General features: G+C 40.1%; 1 protein-coding gene across 1 annotated transcript in view; it reads right to left on the bottom strand.

Moving 5' to 3' along the window:
• The window catches only part of ALG14 (ALG14 UDP-N-acetylglucosaminyltransferase subunit), a 92,828-nt gene that overhangs the window by 27,451 nt on the left and 42,191 nt on the right, over positions 1–23,186 (bottom strand). Inside the window, exon 3 of the mRNA XM_016922899.4 lies at positions 18,210–18,341. Within this exon, the coding sequence (XP_016778388.1) occupies positions 18,210–18,341 (132 nt within the window). The remainder of the gene's footprint in view (positions 1–18,209; positions 18,342–23,186) is intronic.

The following is a 23,186-nucleotide window of genomic DNA, read 5'->3' as shown; positions in this document are numbered from 1 at the left end:
TATTAGTCCTTTTGTGCTGGCTTATTACCATGATGTTTTCAGGGTTCATCCATGTTGTGGCATGTATCAGAATTGCATTTTTTATGGCTGATTAATATTCCATTGTGTATATATACTACATTTTGTTTCTCCACATCTGTTGATGGACACTTGTTTCTACCTTTTGACTTGTGAATAATGCTGCTATGAATACTGGTGTACAAGTATCTGTTTGAGTCTCTGCTTTCAGTTCTTTTGAGTATATGTCTAGGAGTAAATTTGCTGGATCATATGGTAATTTTTTTAATTTTTATATTTATAAAATATTATATATTTTATTTATAATCATGTTTTATTTTTTGAGGAATTTGCAAAAGGTTTTTTAAAATGACTTACAAGACAAAAATTTATTAATTTAGGAACCATACATTGTGAAAATTTTTACTCTTCACTCTCTATTTCACTTATCATTATTAAAGATGGAGTGATTACTATAGTAAGTAGAGCAGAGAATATATCATTTCCTTGTAGTGAAGGAAGGAGGAATTTCCAAGCAACACAAAGAAGTCACAATAATTGTGTTGTGCTGAAATGGATTTTGACCAGTCACCAGGGTTTTGACAAACACAAAATACACTCTTATAAAACCCAAAGTTCCATTCAGAAATAGAGAAAGAATAAATCCCATTATTTGATCATACAGTTGTATTCTCTGTATGCAAAATAATTGATCAGTATTCATCAAACATGTAACAGTCATGAAAGATAAGGCAAGACTGAGGAACTATCACAGGTTGGAGGAGACTAAGGAGATCTAACAACTAAATATAATGTGGATTCTGGATTGGATGTGGAACAGAAAAAGAACAATGGTGGAAAGACTGGTAATAAAGTCTGTAATTTAGTTAATAGTATTATACCAGCATTAATATCTTGGCTTTGATAACTGTACCTATGATTATATAATATGTTAACATTAGTGGGAGCTGAGTAAAAAGCACATAAGAATTCTCTACTATTTTTGCAACTTTTGTGTAAGTTTAACATGATTTCAAAATTAAAAGCTAAGAGGTATTATAGTTTCTAGACTTTAACAGGCATTTGAAATTATTAACCCAAATAATTACAGATAGCAATGATAAATTTGGGGTTTTAAGTATGATCCATGAATGAGCCTCCAACATTCACAGAGGAAAAAATATTAGACTTTTTATAGTTAGTGCCTCTAATAAACAATTCTCTCATGTCCCCTCATTGTCATACTGGTCCTGTGTTTCTTCCTCCTAGATCCATCCTCCCAAACCTTTCAACTTTATCTTCTGGAACAAACTTTACATAAGAAAGCTCCTCCTAACATTTATAGCTTCTCAAATAATTTTCCTCTTCAACTATTGCCAAATCAATGTTTATAGCTCAGATTGCTCTCTGAGTTCTGACAGTACATCCAATGGACATCCCTACTTCCAAATGCAGCTGAAGTTTGATTCATTTGCCCAAGTTAGAAACATAGGACTCAGCCTAGATTTGTCCTCAACCACCTCCATTCTCTGCTCCCAAGTATCTTAGTCTGTTTTGTAGTATAAAATCCAATATATTCCACTCACTAAAGTATAAAGCTGAAATTCAGCCATCTTTATCATTGATATAGACACAATCAAGTTGTCTATCAATGATAAAGATAAAACCTCACTTTGGCTTAAATGGCAAAAGAGATTGTAGAAATTGGTTATAGGTGAATTCAGGAAATTTTTGATGGTGAAAATGCCCTTTATATTTTGTATTAAAAAAGAAAGAAGCTATAAGCTATTGTATACTGATATTTCTATCAGCCATGTGCCTACTCATTTGTGTATTATGGATTTAGAAAATACCACAAAAATGAATTAGTTCCTTTTGCCATTCCTAAATTCTACAAAGAAAAGATAGTTCTTGATTAGAAGAGGAAAAAAAGCCAGAATATCATTCCATATTTAGTAAAAAGTTCTAAAGATTTGGAAGATAAAATTCCAATTCTAACAGAGCATAGCAGAAATAAGAACAACCAAAGTTCTTCATTACACAGATAAAGATATTGAATAAAGTCAGAAGAAACCATCCTGACCATATATTTAGAATACTGTGTGTTGACCTGGCCTCACTATAATCAGAAAGTCAACTCAAGAACAGAATGATAAATAGGAAGGCATCTAGATTAGCCTAGAAACCTGAAGATCCCAATTACTTCCTGCTATGGACTGAATATCTGTGACCTCCCAAAATTCATCCTTGAAATCCTCACCTCCACGGTGATGATATTAGCAGATGGGCTTTTGGGAGATGATTAGGTCATAAGGGTGGGACCCTCATGGAATAGGATTAGTGCCTTATAAAAGAGACCCTAGAATGTTCCCTCATCCCTTCTACCATTTAAGAGTACAGTGAGAAGACCACTGTCTATGAACCAGAGAGTGGACTCTCACCAGACACCAAATGGGATGACGCCTTAACTGTGGACTTCCCAGCCTCCAGGACTGTGAGAAATAAATTTCTTTCTTTTTTTTTTTTTTTTTGAGACAGAGTCTCACTCTGTCGCCCAGGCTGGAGTATAGTGGTGTGATCTCAGCTCACTGCAAGCTCCACCTCCTGGGTTCACGCCATTCTCCTGCCTCAGCCTCCTGAGTAGCTGGGACTACAGGTGCCCGCCACAGCACCTGGCTAATTTTTCTTGTATTTTTAGTAGAGATGGGGTTTCACCGTGGTCTCGATCTCCTGACCTTGTGATCTGCCCACCTCGGCCTCCCAAAGTGCTGGGATTACAGGTGTGAGCCACCGTGCCCAGCCGAAAAATAAATTTCTATTGTTAATAAGCACCCAGTTTATGGTACTGTGTTATAGCAGCCTGCAGAGACTTCCATATAGAACAGGATTAAGATTCATTATTCTTTATTATTGGAATCTAAAAACTATATGTGACTAAGTGTTTTAATTTGTATTTTTAATGACTTAAAGTGATGAAAAGTTGATATGGCTTGGCTATGTCCCGACCCAAATCTCATCTTGAATTGTAGCTCCTATAATTCCCATGTGTTGTGGGAGGGACCCAGTGGGAGATAATTGAATCAAGGGGGTGGTTTCCCCCATATTGTTCTCGTGGTAGTAAGTCTCACAAGATCTGATGATTTTATAAGGGGTTTCCCCTTTGGCTTGACTCTCATTCTCTCTTGTCTGCTGCCATGTGAAACGTGCCTTTTGCCTTCTACCATGATTGAGAGGCCTCCCCAGCTACATGGAACTGTGAGTCCATTAAACCTCTTTTTCTTTATAAATTACCCAGTCTCAGATATGTCCTTATTGGCAGCATGAAAATGGACTAATACAAAAGTAAAACTCAAAACATTTAACTAAATTTAGTTTAATTCTCATTTCATCATATGAACTTCTACTAAATAAGATTTGGATCTTTTCATGGATGTCACAGTAACCTGAAATCTCTAGGTTGGGGAAATAATACCATCCAACTGGGTCAGAAGTAGACTCGGAACTGAACTCACACAAACTATTTTACAGTTGTTTCGTCTTATTAGAGTGAGCTACTGTGCACTGCAGTGGAGTCCAATAAGATTTTGCAGCTCATTAAGTAATAACTCATTCTTCACATCTGCTACTGAGAAACACAAATGCCAGATTTGGTAGTCACGAAAGCTGTGTATCTCAAACAGGCAGTTTAGTCATATACCCTATCACCATATGTGGGTTTCTCCTTGAGAACATCTGTGGTCCACGGTCAACGGGACCTGTTCCAGGAGCCCCTGCTTTGATAGAATTTCCTAGTATGTCATGTTAGAATCAGTGAATCAGAGACTCTTGGAGCTGGAAAGAAATTATAAGTTCAAAACTGATATCACAGGAAAAGTATAATCTGATGAGATACCAGTCAAGTCTTTCTTGTATTTGTCCTGTTGAAACAATGAAAAACAGGTCAGGCACGGTGGCTCATGCCTGTAATCACAGCACTTTGGGAGGCTGATGAGGGTGAATCACCTGAGGTTGGGAGTTCAAGACCAGCCTAGCCAACAAGGTGAAACCCCTTCTCTACTAATAATAACAAAAAAAGTTAGCTGGGTGTGGTGGCAGGCACCTATAATCCCAGCTACTCAGGAGGCCGAGGCAGGAGAATTGCTTGAACCTGTGAGGCAGAGGTTGCAGTGAGCCGAGATTGTGCCACAGTGACACTGTCTCAATTAAAAAAAAAAAAAAGAAACAATAAAAAAAACCCCAGAAGAATCTTTTCCTCTCATCACAAATGTTAGAGTTGCTATATATAATTAAATATAGAATTGTCTCATTTTTCTAGTGCAGGGTAACAAGCTGTATTTGAAATTAACCATAAGCTATTGTTTATTCACTTATCCTAGCCCTCCAACTCTTTTGATGGAAATAAGTTTCCTGCTCTTGTTTTGATTTATTTTTTATTTTTTTTTTGAGACAGAGTCTTGCTCCGTCGCCCAGGCTGGAGTGCAGTGGTGCAATCTCGGCTCACTGCAACCTCTGATTCTCCTGCCTCAGCCTCCTGAGTAGCTGGGACTACAGGTGCCAACCACCACGCCCGGCTAATTTTTTGTATTTTTAGTAGAGATGGGGTTTCACCATATTGGCCAGGCTGGTCTCAAACTCCTGACCTTGTGACCCACCCTCCTCAGCCTCCCAAAGTGTTGGGATTACAGGCGTGAGCCAACGTGCCTGGCCAGTTTCCTGTTCTTTTTAATAAAAATACAGCAACCAGGATCTGGATATCTACAATGTTTTGCCAACAACTAAAACAAACAACACCCCAAATCTGTACTGACTCTGCAGACAAAAGAGGTCAAACAATTACTTCAGAGTCTCAAAATTAATTTATAGGCCTAGTGAGAAAACTAGACTAGTCTAGTAGACTAGACTCCAGCTTGGATATTTTACTGTTCTCAGGTTCCAGTGAGATAAAATGCTTCAGCATATATTTTTAGTCATGGGTTATTTTTATTTTATTAGCATTGCCTTTAAATCACTTTTTTCTTAAAAAAAAAAAAAACCCTTCCAGCATTTCCAAATTTATGATTCCCCACTTGAATTATGCAATTCCATTATGAAGCAATGGTCTATAGTTTACCCTTTATCCAACTTTTATCATTTTTTATTTAGAATCATTCTCAGAAATACAAATTAGCTGATTACTGAACAAGTTCTAATTACTCCCCAGAGACCGTGGGAGCTTAGGGTTTCAGTACAGCATTGTTCACTGTTTGGCTGTGAAACAGACTTCCTCCTCTGGTGACTGATCTGTTATTGATTTAAGAACTGACCTAAAGGGCTATTTGTTCTGGGCGCTTTGAAGAGCGTTTGCTTCCCCTGACTTTCAGAACTATTCGTTGGACATCCTGAAGCCTTAGGCCATAATCTTTACTATGTAGTTTGTGCAGCCTGGAATAATGGAATAGTGGCTAATTAACCTGTTCTCACCTCCAAAATAGGGCCTGTGATTTAAAACACCTCTAAAAAATCACACTGATGCTTCAGTCTGGAACCCTGAGGCAGGTCAATTCTGTTCCCAGTCCAGATCATCCTTCCTTCTTAGCCTCAGACTTGGGGCCATGGCTGGATTCTAGATTACAAACTCTTCTGAGCACAAATTGCCATCTCCATTTCCCATGGTGCCTAGCTCTAGTCTCAGCTCACAGCAGTTACTCAATACAAAATAAAAACAAATTTGTAAATAATTTTTTTGAATTATCTACAAATAGTTAAAATTACATGTAAACTTATAATTACAATTATTTACAAATTGATTTATAAATAATTTTTATTTGTTAATAAAAAGCTTATAACAAAATTATGGCTAAATAACTTCAAAGAATAGCTTTGACAAGTAGGTTTTATGATCCCAGAGCAATGATATCAGAAAGTCTTGTACCATATTAATAGTTTCAGGCTATCTTAAGAAATAAAAAGTAATTCAATGAATAGCATTTTCTTTAAGAATTAAGTGAGCATGTTGATGGAATGGCAGCAGAAAAAGACTCGAGTTCCTAAGGCTTCGTTATGATTCCTAACCCTTTGCAATCTGAAGAGAGCGCTATACAGTTTTAAACTTGCCACGGCACTCAGAACAGGGGAGGCCTAAGTCCCCCTTCTTTGATAACAAAGAGGGCAGAACACACCTGATAGTGGGTTGGGAGCAAGTCAGGGTAATAAAGGTGAGCCAAGAAGCAGTTCAAGGGGCTTGTGAATGCCGTTCACCTCTCAGTGGGATCCAGGAGGGATCAGAGGGTGTTAGCTGAGGACGAGATATTTAACCGAGAGAGATGGAGATCTGCAGGGAGCTGGGACTGGGTGCTGCTAATTTCCATCTGGTAGAACTAGCGTGTTCCAGTTCCTTACTATTCAGTTATTAATCAAAGACCTCTCCAAGCACCTGACACACTGCTAAGCTCCACAGGGATAATAAAGCCAGAAAGCTTGGTTTTTGGCTCTTAAAGTACTCACAATCTAATTTGGGGAGGGAGAAAATTCAGCAGAAGTTAAATGACTAGAGAACAATTAAATGCTAAGCTCTAAGTTCAAGAGGAGTTCACAGGAGGGCAAGATCTGGATGGAGTAAAGGTGCAAGACAAAAAGCCTCAGAAGAAGCCTCGAGAAAATGAGGAACCAAACTGGGGAACTAAGGTTGTTTGTAAATCAGGTGCATGTGGATAAGCCCTTCTTGAGAGGGGCAGGTTTGGACGGATGTCCTTGAATGGTGGTCCAGCAGGACAGAGCTGAAATTCATTAGTAAATCCTGACACACTGTTTTTGGAAGCGATGGAGTCTGTGATGAAAATATAAGAGGGCTGGAAAACAAAGAAGACAGAAGCAAATAATCCTTGGTTGTTTCCATGCCTGAAGAGGCTCACTGTGGCATGAAAATCAACATGAAAACAGTCAGAATACCATAGCATCCAAACTGGGCATTGTGTAGACATTCCGTGGTCTAAGTTTTAAAACATTTATTAACTCCTTATTAGCCTCTTGATTTCTGGAAGAGAATATTTAACTTAATGACAAAAGAGGAGAAAGATCCAGCAACCTACCATGGGGGCTTCTTATGCATGAATGTTCACACAAGACTATGAAGTAGATATCATGGTCCCTGTTCTACAGATGAGGAAAAGGAAGTTTATGGAGAATAAACAGCTCACCTAAATTTGTCCAAATGGTAGAGTGGCAGACCTAGATTTTAAACCCTGGTATGCATGTTGCCCAAGCCCATTTTCTCTATCCATGTAGACAGCACCTGATACCCTTCGAGAGAAAAGTCTATGATGTCTCATTTGTTGTGTGGTCAGAGAGCTGAACCTGGAGCTGGGAGTGACAAGAACTGTTTTTTTGTATTCATGCTTTCCTATTAGTTCTAAGACTTTGGACAAGGCACTTCCTTCTTTTGGTTCTATTATCTAAACTTTAAAAATAGGGTATATAATTAAATTGTTGGTAAGGTATCATCTGTGTAAGTTTGTAATTCTAAGTGTACAAATGCCTTCTCCATCAGAGAATGACCATTGAATAATATGACTGCTCTAATAAAAAGAGGAAAGGGAATATGCAGACACATGCTGATTTTTATATTTAGAAACCCACCAAGATATAAATATAAATTTAGAAATCTGCCAAGATCTAAATCTGATAAATATGAACTGTTCTGCCACAACAGCAATGGCAGCTCCAGGACTTTAAAGAAGAAGGTTCAGTGACAGCAGGTTTATCTCACAACTCTGTACAATAAGCCCACTGCCTTCATTTATATGGCATGCATTTAGTCCCCAAGAACATCTATTAGGCCTCCAAGCCACCCCTCAGCACCGCTACTGCCCACTCAAATCCTCAGAAAAAGGCTTGAAGGCTGCACACAAATACAATCCAGTCAGGGAACCTACAAAAATGAAACCACCAGAGGTAAGAGACCACAGAGAGGATAGCCCAGACAGGTAGTCACTATTTAGGGCTGCTTAACATCCATCCTGCAGTCACCAGCCCTTGCAATTTTGCAAAAGGTGTGTGTGTGTGTGTGTGTGTATGTGTGTGTGTGTGTGTGTGTGTAGTGTGGTGTGAAATACCTTGACCAAATATGTGGTCCAAATACTGACCAACTATGTGAATCAGACAAGATGTGTGTGTCTGCAATGGCCCAAGGAGGATCATCAGTTTGCTTCAGAACTGGCTGATAAAAAAGACAAGGCAGGAGGCCCTGATGAGTGCTGGTCTTAGAAATAAAAAGGGGATAATTGAAGCAGACAAAAGGCATTGAGAAAGACCTTGTCCAATTCACATCTGAATAAAGTCCATCAGTAATCCCTAAGTTCCTACACATCTAACTCCTGCAATGCTTAACTGTTTTTAACACCTATCTGCTTCCTACAGTCAACTGCAGGAAAAGCCCTTAAAACAAAGAGTCACTGTGCTAGGGAAAAAAAATGGCAAAACTGGTGAAAATTAAAGTTCATTTCCCAGTAGACCTAAGGGAGACCTAGGAGAAGAATTCCTGCGGTATAATCTGATCGGGGCAGTTGGAAAGGAGTGCAGGTAAACAGGCCAACCTCTAGGGTCTTTGTGACAAAAACAGGTGGGAGAGAATGTCAAGGATAAGATGAAACAGGGGCTTCAACATGATCCCAATGGAGGGGAGAGGTGTAGATGAGAGGAAGAAAGAGAAAGAACAGTTAAAGCATGGAAAGAGACAGAAGAGAGAGGACGGCCACGAGCATGTATCAGGGAGGGCCATAGAAGGGCAACCACCTTCTCGAAGGCCCCTTGGGATGTGTATGGGTGACAGGTGCTCCCTAAGGAAACCCTGGGGAACCCCAGAATGACTCTAATAGCCACATCGACATCATAATTCAAGCACATATATATATATATTTGAGATCTACAATATCTAAAATCCAATGAGGCACTGGAGCTCCAAGGATCATATGTCCTGGCAGGAGGTGAGCAGAAGTAAGTGGTTTTGAATGGCAGGGAATCACTTTCCCAGCAGAGGGAGTGGCTTGGTTAAAAGCAAGTGCATCTGCCAACTGTGATCCTTCTATTGGAGCTTCTCATTACTCCTATTTGATAGGAAGGAGAAGCTAAGTCAGAGAAGCTAACTGATTAGCTTTGAGTCACCACACCTAACTACTGACAAAGATGAGAGTAAAGCCAAAACCTCCTGATTTGTAGGATGGTATTTTTTCTTGTGTATCACAACTGAGGTAAAATGGATGCAAACCAGAGAAAAAAGTAGATTGGAAATTATAGGAAATCAAATGGGAAGCAAATATTCAGGATGAATTCTCAATGAAACCTATAAAGAAAATATGAGGTGGCCAGGCGCGGTGGTTCAGGTCTGTAATCCCAGCACTTTGGGAGGCTGAGGAGGGCAGATCACTTGAGGTCAGGAGTTTCAGACCAGCCTGGCCAACATGGTGAAACCCCGCCTCTACTGAAAATAAAAAAATTAGCTGGGTGTGGTGGCACACTCCTGTAATCCCCGCTACTCGGGAGGTTGAGGCAGGAGAATAGCTTGAACCCAGGAGGCAGATGTTGCAGTAAGCCGAGCTCATGTCAATGCACTCCAGCCTGGGTGACAGAGCAAGATTCTGTCTCAATTAGTAGAAAAAAAGACAAAAGAAAAAAGGGACGGAAGGAAGGAAGGAAGGGTAAATATGGGGAATTCTTTTATGACCTTAAGCATGAAAGTTTGCCTTATATAAGCTGCACCTGGTTTCCACAGAGAGCAGGAAATTCACCCCCTACCTTCTCCCAACCTCCAGCCCCTCCCAATTCTGTTCTTTCATGGAAGTGACCAGTGGGGAATTTTTCTCTCCCTGTGTGACTTCACAGAGATGAATCATGGCTCCTTGAAAAACTGAAACAGGCAAATTGGCTTAGGAATAATTAAACAGCAACAGACCAAGTTCCCTGAATCCAGGCACTGCCTCCACTAACAAGGCTTATCTACAAAATACTGTACTGTGTAAGTAAATCTTGTGAAAAATAACATCTGGAACTTTAAGATGTGGACACAACTGATTTAAGCATGTGACACCTGTCTTTAGAGAAAAGTGATTAGCCCACAAAAGCAAACCTGTTTTCACAAACTGTCAGCCATAAACATATTTTAAAAATTGCTTGTGTCAAAGATTTGTATAAGTGGCTTAAATGTGAATTCAGGAAGACCAAGAATGCAAAATGGTATTTTGCTAACAAATGGAATTTGCTGCCCTTTGCAATTCTACAGCTGATTCCACTGCAGGATTTCACTTTTTATGGCAGAATATGGAAGTTTTGACATTGCAAACACGTGAAACTTATAAATCTGGTATTCACATTTCTTAAAAGAATTATCAGTCACAATATGTTCTTTCTGTAATTTGAAGGTCTTATCAGCAGGGACCTTCTTGCTATTTTTAAGCATGTATAATACCAGTTCAAGCTCTCTAACCTGTTTCTGATTGGATCTTTTACATTCCTCACCCAATAATGCTAACACAGCTTTTGCAGTAAGCCATAATAGTATTTGAAATTTGTAAGGTGTTTACTCATTCCACTTACCCTCATTCTTGATTGTAAGGTCCTTTTGAAGAACATTTTAATAATTATTTGCCCATGTATCTTAGGGAAAATCAGTTAACCCTTTTGACTATGTGGAAAAGGCACCACTGAAGTTGAGAAGCAGCTTGGCTTATATCTGCTGTAAAATGCTGTCCTGGTATGAGTGGAATTTCAAATTGCATGCTAACAGGTAAAGAAGCGATAACCTGGCTGGGCACAGTGGCTCACGCTTGTAATCCCAGCACTTTGGGAGGCCAAGGTGGGTGGATCACCTGATGTCGGGAGTTTGAGACCAGCCTGACCAACATGGAGAAACCCTGCCTCTACTAAAAATACAAAATTAGCCGGGCATAGTGGTGCATGCCTGTAATCCCAGCGATAAGCTTTCTACAGCTGATTTAACTTCATATATGTTTTACACTAGAAAAAGAAATCCATGATACATGGCCGGGTGTGGTGGCTCATGCCTATAATCCTAGCATTTTTTGAGACCGAGGCGGGTGGATCACCTGAGGTCAGGAGTTCAAGACCAGCCTGGCCAACATGGTAAAATCCCATCTCTACTAAAAATACAAAAGTTAGCCGGGTGTGGTGTCATGCGTCTATAATCCCAGCTACTCAGGAGGCTGAGGCAGGAGAATCGCTTGAACTTGGGAGGCGGAGGTTGCAGTGAGCCGAGTTCATATCACTGCACTCCAGCCTGGGCAACAGAGTGAGACTGAGTCTCAAAAAAAAAAGATAAAAAATTATACAAGGAGAAAAATAAGTCATCAAATTGCAAAGTATCAAAGAGTAAGCGCTAACTGAAAAAGATACATCTACTCAATGACTTCTGGGCAGGGTAAACAAGGAATTAGAAAGACCATGAAGGAGAGGGCCTTTGATCTCCAGAGGCTGTTAGAAAACACTATCTGTGTTTTAATCTTTTTTTTTTTTCTCCCCCAAATGAAGTAAAAAATGCTAAGTGGTGGCCAGGCGCAGTGGCTCACTCCTGTAATCCCAGCACTTTGGGAGGCCGAGGCGGGCGGATCGCCTGAGGTCAGGAGTTTGAGACCAGCCTGACCAACATGGAGAAACCCTGTCTCTACTAAAGATACAAAATTAGCCAAGCATGGTTGTGCACGCCTGTAATCCCAGCTACTTGGGAGGCTGAGGCAGGAGAATTGCTTGAACCCAGGATCCAGAGGTCACGGTAAGCCAAGATCACACCATTGCACTCCAGCCTGGGCAACAAGAGCAAAACTCCGTCTCAAAAAAAAAAAAAAAAAAAAAAAAAAAAAAAAAAAACCCACAAAACTCTAAGTGGTTCTACAACACCAAGAAATTAAAGTAAAGCAACTATTGATGAAAATGTTTTGGAACTCGATGCTGTAAAGGTGTGTGGTGGTTGCACAGCATACTGAATGCACTAAAATGCCACTGAATTGTACACTGTAAAATGGCTAATTTTATGTTATGTGAATTTCACTTCAATTAAAGAAATAAAGCAAGTGTACTCTGGTTAAGGTGAATGAGAAACTTTCGCCATTTTCTTATGGTGCTTTGATAAAGAGAATATTTAACACTTTAGAAACATGTTATCAAAAAAATCCTTAGACGAATTCAGCGATTAATTCAGAGGGAGCAAAAGTTAACCAAGGAGCAGTTATGCAATGTTTTTTTTCCTATTCTACTTTTTCCAGCCCACCTAAAAGCTGTAAATGGTCATCATCAGGTTTTAATAGCTTCTCTGACTTCTCCTTTCCTAATCTCTCTCCTACCTAGATTTACTCTTTCAAAATTTATTGAACTCCTACATGCCCCACGCTCTAGAATAGGTGCTAGCACTGCCAAGATGAGTAATACACCTCACCGTTCCTCAAGGAGTTCACAGTCTGTATTCAAATTTTTAAAACTTCCCATGACACTTCCCTACTGACTCTAGTTACACAAACTCTAAAACTTTAATGATCCCACTTAACTTGGAGAGCAGCACCCTTCTGAGGCTCTCCATTACATATTCAATTATCGGTGCTGTCTGTGCCCCCTTCTTTTATTTTTTCCTCAGGTCAAAGAGCGATTTTAAAGATTCTAAACAGAAACATCACTTTCTTGATTTTCAAGTGCTATACAAATAGAGCTCCTGCTTCACATGATCCTTTAAAATAAGCACTGAAAGTCTGTGAAGCTGGGACTGGTTCTAGAAATTATTCATGCATCTAAGGTCATTTCAAAGGCTTCCCTTCTCTTCACCCCACCCTCTGTTCTCACCTCGTCACCAGCATCTCCCATTACCCTCATCTATAAGGCCAGGTCTCTGGAGCTCACTGCCTGTGACCACATCAGTCCCTTCTTCAAAAACAGTTTTGTTTTCCTCATGTTTTCCTTTTTCTTATCCTCTCACAACTGAATTCCTTTTGATTCAACTTTCATTTTTGTTTTAACTGTGACCTCACAGCTATCCTTGGGAAAACACATTGGCTTTCACCTTGAAAGGAAGAGTCCCCACCAGCCTCAGATCCAAAATGAGCCTGTGATGGGCTGGAACAGTGACAACTCAAGAGTGATGCAGGCAAAGCAAAACAAGAGAGCAAAAATCACAGGCAAAGCCACGCTGGCTTCTGCAGACAGGAAAAACGTAATGTTTGCCAAGTGGAAAAAGCATCGACTTAGAAAGAAAAATCATTTTCAAGCTGCTGAGAGTCCCCCAAAATGGAGACGAATCAAAACAACTCAAAGCAATCTAACTGCTAATATGCAGCCTAATTTTGACACAGATGTTGTTCTGAACTCACTCAATGTGAAACAGAAGCTATAACATTTAAACTAAATACCTCATTTATGGATGGAAGCAGCTACAGGTTGTCACTCAGCCAATGTGTCAGTGGCACAGCTGGTAATTTCACCATGCAACTGGGAAAAGCAGTTTGTCAGTCACAAGAAACCAGATATTTGGGGGGATTTTCACATCAAACCACTTCTCGCAGTGGACTCTGACCATCATCAGACTTGCTAAATGCACATACAGTGCAGGGCCAGTCCTTCTGTATCTTTAAGGAGGCTGCCAAATTTACAGCGCATATATGGAGAGGAAACACACAGTGGGAAGGGGTAACACTGGCATTATTTTAACACATTATAGAGGACTGGGCAACAGAGGAGCAGGAACTGAGGAAACCTAAACAAATGGCTCCCAATTATGATTTCATTAATCTTGGAAAACATGAAGCAGTAGACAAGTGTGGTCTAATTGTTTCTCATCTGACTTGGCTTGGAAAACCTTACTCTCACTTAATTCCATTGACAGATAAGCATCTTGGGACAGCTGACCTTTTCTTTGTCTAGCCAAGTTTCCTTTGAACATGTTATAAAGTTTTTTGATCACCACCAAATATAATACCAGATGAAAGTCATTATACAAAGAGAATCAAATTAACAACAGTTAAGGAGAAAAAGTTCCTGTAAGGGTTCTGGCATGTCAACAATTAACAAGAGTTAATTGCCTCTTCTTAATATTTCAAACACATGTTAATTAGTAGGCCAATAAAAATTTTATATACTATACAAACAGTGATAATCTTGGTGCCACCTAGTTTGTGGCTCACCACAGAAAACACCTAATCAAAAAAAAAAAAATCACAGTATCCTACTTATAGATAATAACCCACCATCCATGTCATCAACTTTTTTTTTTGAGACGGAGTCTTACTCTATCCCCCAGGCTGGGGTGCAATGATCTCAGCTCACTGTAAACTCTGCCTCCTGGGATCAAGCAATTCTCCTGCCTCATCCCCCTGAGTAGCTGGGATTACAGGCACCCACCATCATGCTTGGCTAATTTTTGTATTTTTAGTAGAGACAGGGTTTCACCATGTTGGCCAGCCTGGTCTCGAACTCCTGACTTCAAATGATCCGCCCGCTTTGGCCTCCCAAAGTGCTGGAATTACAGGCGTGAGCCTCCGCACCCAGCCATCAACTTTCTACTGCTATGAACTTAGACATTTCACAGCTCAAACTGGGTATGAAACATGGAAAAAAATGACTAAATAAAATAATGGACTTCTTTCATACAAAGCGTGAGTGAGTGTAGATGTAATAAGTACATCTAAATTTGTCATGGTGAATTAAACCAGCTTCAGGCAAAGAGGCAGAGTATTAGGTTGAAATGGTCCATTTCCTTTCAATTTGTTAATATGGAGAATCTGAAATTTATTTTTTACTTGATTAAAAATTAAATTAGGTTTCATTTTTGTATGCAGAGCTCTTTCCTTGAGTATTTCATTTGGTAATGGCCAGGGTGGAATGAAGCCAGTAATCAAACACTGCAGACTTTGGAAACCCTCCTGGTTTTTCAGACTCTTAATAAAGCCTGAGAAGAGCACCAGTGTAGGGAGTGGGTGTCTTTGTTTTTGTGATGACTCACTTAATCCAGTATTCATTCATTTATTTTTAAGTCATTCCTCAAATATGTGGAAGCTTTTCTAGAAAGGACCATGGAAAACGCAAAAATACTTGGCCTTTACCCTCAAGAACTTTATAGATCTTTTTCCCCCAACATAAGCAGTCCTCTTACTTTAATAATCAGCAATCTCACAAATTAACTTTTCTATTCTTCTCCTTGAAACAAATTCCTCTTTAGGAGTATATTTTCAAGAGAATATGAGATCAGCCTACTCATTCGATCTGGCTAATTTTTTTGTATTTTTAGTAGAGATGGGATTTCACTGTGTTAGCCAGGATGGTCTCGATCTCCTGACCTCGTGATCCGCCCGCCTCAGCCTCCCAAAGTGCTGGGATTACAGGCATGAGCCACCGCGCGCAGCCTTTTAAATAGGGTCTCTATTTTCAACTGAATTAATCTGTATTTCAAGTCTACCTGTTGTTTCTTTACTCCATTTTCCCTGAAGCCAAAGTATAAGCTTCCTGAAGAGCTGTTTTATTCATCCCTTTTAGTACCTGCTGCATTAAAGATATTTTTTAAAATACTGGATAACTTTTCAATTGAGCAAGTTAGCTAATATTGGCAGAATCTAATACATGTCTAAAGAAAATTGGAGTTACATAACATCTTGGTTACTTAGGTCTCTCTGGCATGGGCAATTTCATGGATGTTCTTAAAGTGAACATGAAGACTTGAACAACTTGGTTTGCATGACTTGTGGGATTTTTCTGGGTCAAGTGAATAGCGAGCCATTTTCACAGATCACCTCAGTCCACTCAGGGGTAGAGCTGTGTTTACTTTTATACCTCGAGTGCACAGTATAAATCCTGTCACAGAATAGGGTCCTAGTCAAGTTTCATCATGAGATTTTAGGAATTCAGTCACATCTTCAGGCTCTACTTCTAATTCTAGCTCTGTTGCTACTTCCATCACCTCTGCAATTACTTCTTCCACTTGAGTCTTGAACCTCTCAAAGTCATGCAGGAGGGCTGGAATATACTTCTCCCAAACTCCTGTTTATGGACATCTTCCCATAAATCAAGAATGTTCTTAATGGCATCTAGAATGGTGAATCTTTTCCAGAAGGTTTTCAATTGACTTTGTCCAGATCCATCAGAGGAATCACTATCTATGGCAGCTACAGCCTTACAAATGTTTTCTTAAATAATAAAACTTGCAAGTCAAAATTATGCCTTGATTTATGGGCTGCAGAATAGATGCTGTGTTAGCAGGCATAAAGATATTAATCTCCTTGTATATCTCCATCAGAGCTCTTGGGTAATTAGGTGCATTGTCAATGAGCAGTATATTTTGTATTTTTTTAAATAAAAACATCCAGCCCAATATATCAAGAGCAGTAATATTTTGAAAGGAAGCTTTGTCTCTTGAGTAGTAGGTCTCAACAGTGGGTTTAAAATATTCAGCAAACCATCCTGTAAACAGATGTGCTGTCATCTAGGCTTTGTTGTTCCACTTACAGAGCACAGGCAGAATAGATTTAGCATAATTCTTAAGGGCCTGAGGATTTTCAGAATGGTAAATGAGCACTGGCTTCAACTTAAAGTCAACAGCTACATAGAATCAGCCTGTCCCTTGAAGCTTTGAAGCCAGGTATTGACTTCTCTTTAGCCATGAGAGTCCTGAATGACATCGTCGAATATAAGGCAGTTTTGTTTATATGGAAAACATGTTGATTAGTGTAGCCACCTTAATCAATTATCTTAACTAGATTTTCTGGATAAATTGCTGCAGCTTCTACATCAGTACCTGCTGCTTCACCTTGCACTTTTATGCTATGGAGATGGCTTCTCTCCTTAAGTCTCAACCAATCTTTGCTACCTTCAAACTTTTCTTCTGCAGCTTCCTGACCTCTCTCAGTCTTTACAGAATTAAAGAGAATTAGGACCTTGTCCTGAATTAGGTTTGGCTTAAGGGAATGTGACTGGTTTGATAGTCTATCCAGACCACTCAAACTTTCTCCATATCGGCAATGAGGCTATGTCATGTACTTATCGTGAAACCAGTGTGTTCACAGGAGTAGCACTTTTTTTTTTGAGATGGAGTCTCGCTCTGTCGCCCAGGCTGGAGTGCAGTGGTGTGATCTCAGCTCACTGCAAGCTCTGCCTCCGGGGTTCACACCATTCTCCTGCCTCAGCCTCCCGAGTAGCTGGGACTACAGGCGCCCACCACCACGGCTGGCAAATCTTTTGTATTTTTAGTAGAGACAGGGTTTCACTGTGTTAGCCAGGATGGCCTTGATCTCCTAACCTTGTGATCCGCCTGCCTCGGCCTCCCAAAGGGCTGGGATTACAGGTGTGAGCCACCGCACCCAGCCTGGAGTAGCACTTTTAATTTCCTTCAAGAACTTTTACTTTGCATTCACAACTTGACTAACTGCCTGTTGCAAATGCCTTCCTCACTAAGCTTAATCATTTCTAGCTTGTGATTTAAAATGTGAAACATAAGAAATACTACCTTTCACTTGAACACTGAGAGGCCACTGCAGGGTTATTAATTGGCCTAATTTCAATATTGTTGTGTCTCATAGACAGAGAAGCCCAAGGAATGTGTGTGTGTGTGTGTGTGTGTGTGTGTGTATGTGTGTGTGAGACAGAGAGAGGACAGCAGGCTGTTGGAGCAGTCAGATCACATACATTTATTGATTAAGTTCACTGTCTTATGTAAGCATGATTCACACTGTCCCCAAACAATTACAACAATAACATCAAAGATTACTGGTCACAGGCCAGGCGCAGTGGCTCATGCCTGTAATCCCAGCACTTTGGGAGGCCGAGGCGGGCAGATTACTTGAGGTCAGGAGTTCAAGACCAGCCTGGAAAACATGGTGAAACCCCATCTCTCTTAAAAATACAAATATTAGCAAGGCTTGGTGGCATGCACCTGTAGTCCCAGCTACTCAGGAGGCTGAGGCAGGAGAAAGAGTGCTTTGTGATAAAAGTCACAAAAATCCAAGGATGATATCTTAGTCTATTTCAGGTGCTATAATGAGATACGATAAACTGGGTGGCTTATAAAGAACTGATATTTATTTCTTACAGTTCTGGAGCCTGGGAAGTCCAAGATCAAGGCACCAGCCAGTTCAGGGTCTTGCATACTACCTGGCACACTAATAAATGGTAGCTGTTTAAGAAAACAGTATGTCCTGTTACTAACGAAAGATCTACAGGGAGTTACTTTCCCTCTCCTTAGTGATGGTCTTACTTACCAAATCTGGCTTCACCCGGTGAATTAGGGGAAAGGAGAGCCACATGGAGTGCAAGGTGGTGAAAACGGTGGAGGGCCAGGACTGCTGAACCTCCCGGCTTCTTGGAATTCGGTGAATGTAGTATTTGGTATACTAGAAGGAAACAAATGGAATCCAAATCAACTGAGTCACTGATATCAAAGTTAAACATAGTAACAATTAACAGCTGTAGAAACAGAAATGCTTTCTTATTTTAAATTTTCATTCTAACCACTTTTAAATTAGAGTTGTAATGCCTATCTCATGCTTTATATAACACATCAGATGGGATCACATATGACAAAAAAGTTCCTATGATTCAAAAAATGTTAAAGTCAGTTTGAACAATAAGTTGGGGGAAGTTTCTATAAACTATGTTTCAGGCAAAGAATTTAACCTGCTGATATACAAAGAATTCTTACCAGTCAATATGTAAGACAAGTAACCTAGTATCAAGATGGGCAAAGACAGACAGATAACTCCAAACAGAAGAAATACAAATAATGATAAACATGTAAAAAGATGGCTAACAAGCACAACAGAAAACAAGTCATTTTCGCCTACCTGATTGGCAACGACAGTGGATAACCAGTGTTGTTGAGAGTATGGGGAAATAGACATTTACATTCACTGGGTAAATACATGGGTACAACTTTTTGGGAGGGCAATCTGGAAATATCTATCAGAACTTTAAATGTGTCTTCCTTCGATCCAGCATTTCTGCTTCTGGAAATATATCCCACAGATTACCCCACTGTATCATTGTTTGTATTTGTGGAAACTGAAATTAGACCAAATATTCTCCAGTAGGGAATGGAGAAGTGCATACAGTAAAATATATGGAGATATATTAACAAATGACATAGAACTATATGAACTCGTATGGAAGATATCCCAAGACACGTTAAGTGAATCATGCAAGTTGGAAGACAGCATGTTTAATATAATCCAGCATCAATTAACAAAATACTCACATGCATACATACACACATCAGTATTTGTTAGTTTGGTTTTTTTTGAGACAAGGTCTCACTCTGTTGCTCAGGCTGGAGTGCATGGTGCAATCACAGCTCACTGCAGCCTTGACCTCCCTGGGCTCAGGTGATCCTCCCACCTTAGACTCCCAAGTAGCTGGAACCACAGGCACATGCCACCATACCCAGATCTTCCCACCTCAGCCTCCAGTAGCTGGGACCACAGGTGTGGGCCACCATGTCCAGCTAATTTTTTTGTATAGACAGGTTCTCGCCATGTTGCCCAGTCTGGTCCTGAACTTCTGGGCTCAAGTGATCTACCCACCTTGGCCTCCCAAAGTGCTAGAATTATAGGGTTGAGTCACTATACTCGGCCATGCATGAGTATTTTCATTAAAAAAAATCTGGAACTGGGCTGGGCACAGTGGCTCACACCTGTAATGAGAGCACTCTGGGAGACCCAGGCAGGTGGATCTTCTGAGGTCAGGAGTTTGAGACCAGCCTGGCCAACATGGTGAAACCCTATTCTCTACAAAAAATACAAAAATTAGTTGGGTGCCTGTAGTCTCAGCTATTTGGGAGGCTGAGGTAGGAGAATTGCTTGAACCTTGGAGGCAGAGTTTGCAATGATCAGAGATCATGCCACTGCACTCCAGCTTGGGCGATAGAGCAAGAGTCTGCCTCAAAAAAAAGAAAAAGAAAAAAAATCTGGAACTGGAACTACATGCCAGAAATTACAGAGAAGATGATATTACAGGATATTTTCATTTTTCAGGTCAGAATAACTTTGAATATGTTTAAAATTTGCAACAAGAAAGTGATATTTTCATAATCAAGAGAAACCAACATATTTTCCTTGAATCAAAATTCCAGATATATTGGTTACCTATTTCTGTGTAACAAATTATCTCCAAATTTACCAGCTTAAAACAATAAGTATATTCTGTTTTTCACAGTTTCTGTGGGTCAGGAACGAAGAGTGGCTTAGTGGCTTGCAGTGACTCATGAACTTGAAATCAAGTGGGTGGCTGGGGTTGTAGTCATCTGAAGGTTTGACTGGGGCAGGAGAATCCACTTCCAAGGTGGCTCACTCATATGGCTGGCCATTTAGTGCTGATTGCTGGTTGGTGTCCTTAGTTCCTTGCCAAATGGATCTTTCCATAGGGCTCCTTAATTAAGTGTTCTCATTATGCAACAGCTAGCCTCTTAAAAGTAAGTGCTCCAAGAGGAGGCAAGGCAGAAATTGTCACATCTTTTATAACCTGACCTCAGAAGTCACATTTTGATATTTCTGATATTTTGATATTAGTTACACAGATCAACCCTATTTGATATGGAAGGGGCTACACTGGAATGTGAACACCAGGAAGTGAGAATCATTGAGGGCTTTCTTGGAGCCTGGCTACCACACAGTTAAGTCAGAAAGAAAAGAACAGAATAATTAATACATTCTTCCTTTCCCCTTGGCCTTGAGAAACAATATGTTCCTTGAGAAAAGAAGATAGAAAAGCCTTTTTCTAAACCAGTGAAAAGCATATAACTACATTCTTGCACTCAGAAAAAGGTGTGAAATTGTGTTTGGAGGCTTCTATTATGCTCCAAGAGAACATGAGTGCAGTTCTTACAGACTCAGCACAAAGTGAAAATGGAAATGTGTGACCACTCTGCTTCTTCATATGATGGCAAAGAATATTTTCTCATCTCTCCATGGTATACCAGTGTAGAATGGGAGACCTGGGCTCAATATGTATCCACTATTTTTATTTATTTATCAATCTTTTATCAAATCAATGTTTTTCCTTCCAGAAGCTAAGGTACTAAATATTGAACTAGAAACTAATACTGAGTAGTTCCCAAACTATAAACCACTCAGAAGCAATAGCAAATTGTTTGAGGTTTATGCTCATCTAAGTTGTGGAGATTACTAATTGAAAAACAAGTAATAGGCCAAGCAGTACTGTAGAGTCAAAATCCCTTCTCAGAAACCTTTTGGGTCAGAAGTGTTTGGACAGGTAATATGGTTTATATATCACATATTATATAATATCCTTTTTTGAAGTTTGGGAAAGAAATAAAACATTAATATCTCTGCAACAATACATGAATATTCACACTAAACAGGATAAATAAAGACTATAAGCTTCATGCTGATTCAAATCAGGTTTTGCCGTTAAATAAGCTTGTGACAAACTGGATTTTTTTTTTTTTCCAGTTTTCAGAGCTCTTTAGGATTTCAGACTAAGGGACTGTGGACCTATACTACAAACTACATTTGAATCCAGTAAGATGTCATGTCATTGTTATTATTGTGATAAAAATAATTCAGTAGAATTCCATCATAGAAGTTTTTTTGGCTGTTACTTCCACCAAATTGTGTGGCCTAATCTCAATACCTATAATATTTTATTTAAAAAAGCATGGGTGTTTATCATGTTCCTTTAATTTTGTTAAGGCTGTGAGCATACAACTTTACGAAGCAGCAGCAATGAACAACATTTCTGGATTATATCCAGACAGTGTCACCAGGACTGGAAGGATGATCAGTTTGATTCTGGCTCCCCTGATTACACCTTGGCTCCAAGGACGTAAACATCCAAGCCTGGTAAAGCCTATGCAAGAGCGTCTGGGGCTGGAGATAGCTTTCCTAGACCTGGACGTGGAAGAAAGTCTACATCTCATCCCTGGCAGCAGCCTGGAGCAGTTAAGAAAATGGGTTTAGGAAGTCTCAGTCCATTTTCAGAAGAATAGAAACTAGTGCAAGCATGTTCTGGGGTGGGAACTGAGGGACCTCCAAGATATAAAATAGAAAATCAGGCCTGAGGGTAAGGCAACAAGACCAGTAACTAAAGTTTGATGACCTCTCTTTTTACTTGTGGATGTACCATACGAGGAGCCAACCTCCCAGTCTCCAGACCAGAAGTTTAGCTGGGAGGGGAGTCTTGGTTCCATTTGTGTGCTGGAGCTAGCTCAGCCAATGACCACATGCCTACAGTGACCAATCATCTAGACTGCAGAGGTGGATCTCAGCCTACACCTGTTGTCTCAGCATAATTATTGATAGTGCCCCATGCTCTCAGAAGTATCAATTTAAATAATAAAGCACATGGTTATCCACAGGGTAGGGCAATGAGGAGCCTCTTCCAAGTCAGAGGGCAGGATACTTGTTCAGCACAGCCTGAAGAGTCAATATGATGGGAGAATCTGCATCAAAGTCAGGGATGAAAGTTGAAGTGGTGGCTGGAAAGAAAGCCAAGGTGGAAGCCCTAACTGTGACATTAACAATGACTGGCACGGGACAGGAGAGTCCATCTGGTGCCACTCTCTGGCTTACAGCTCTAAACTAGAGAAGCCTCCACTTCCAAATCCTATCCGATCTTTCTCACATTATTTTTTGACAGTAAGTTCAGGTAACTGAAAATCCTACTAAAAAGACTGCTCTATAAATCCAAGTCTCCACCTACACATCCCCCCACCATTGTAGCATATCAGTTCTCCTCAGAGATATCTTTCCTGACTAGCCTTTCTAAAATATCCCCATCCTCCCCTCTCCCCATCCCCACGTACACATATTCTTCCCTCCTCCATCACCAAACTTTCTGTGTGCTTTAAAATAACATCTACTATACTGGCATATTATATACTTATTTATTTATGTATTGCTGTCTCCTCCATTAGAACATAACTTACACAAGGAGGCCAGGAACTTACTTTTTAGACGGAGTTTAGCTCTTGTCATCCAGGCTGGAGTGCAGTGGCACGATCTCAGCTCACTGCAACCTCCATCTTCTGGGTTCAAGAGACTCTCCTGCCTCAGCCTCCCGGGTAGGTGGGACTACAGGCACGCACCACCACACCCACCTAATTTTTGCATTTTTAGTAGAGACAGGGTTTCACCATGTTGGTCAGGCTGGTTTCCAACTCCGGACCTCAGGTGATCTGCCCACCTCGGCCTCCCAAAGTGCTGGGATTACAGGCGTGATCCACT

The sequence above is a fragment of the Pan troglodytes genome, chromosome 1, assembly GCF_028858775.2.
Source record: "Pan troglodytes isolate AG18354 chromosome 1, NHGRI_mPanTro3-v2.0_pri, whole genome shotgun sequence".
Taxonomy (NCBI): domain Eukaryota; kingdom Metazoa; phylum Chordata; class Mammalia; order Primates; family Hominidae; genus Pan; species Pan troglodytes.
This window is presented reverse-complemented; position numbering and strand designations above follow the sequence as displayed.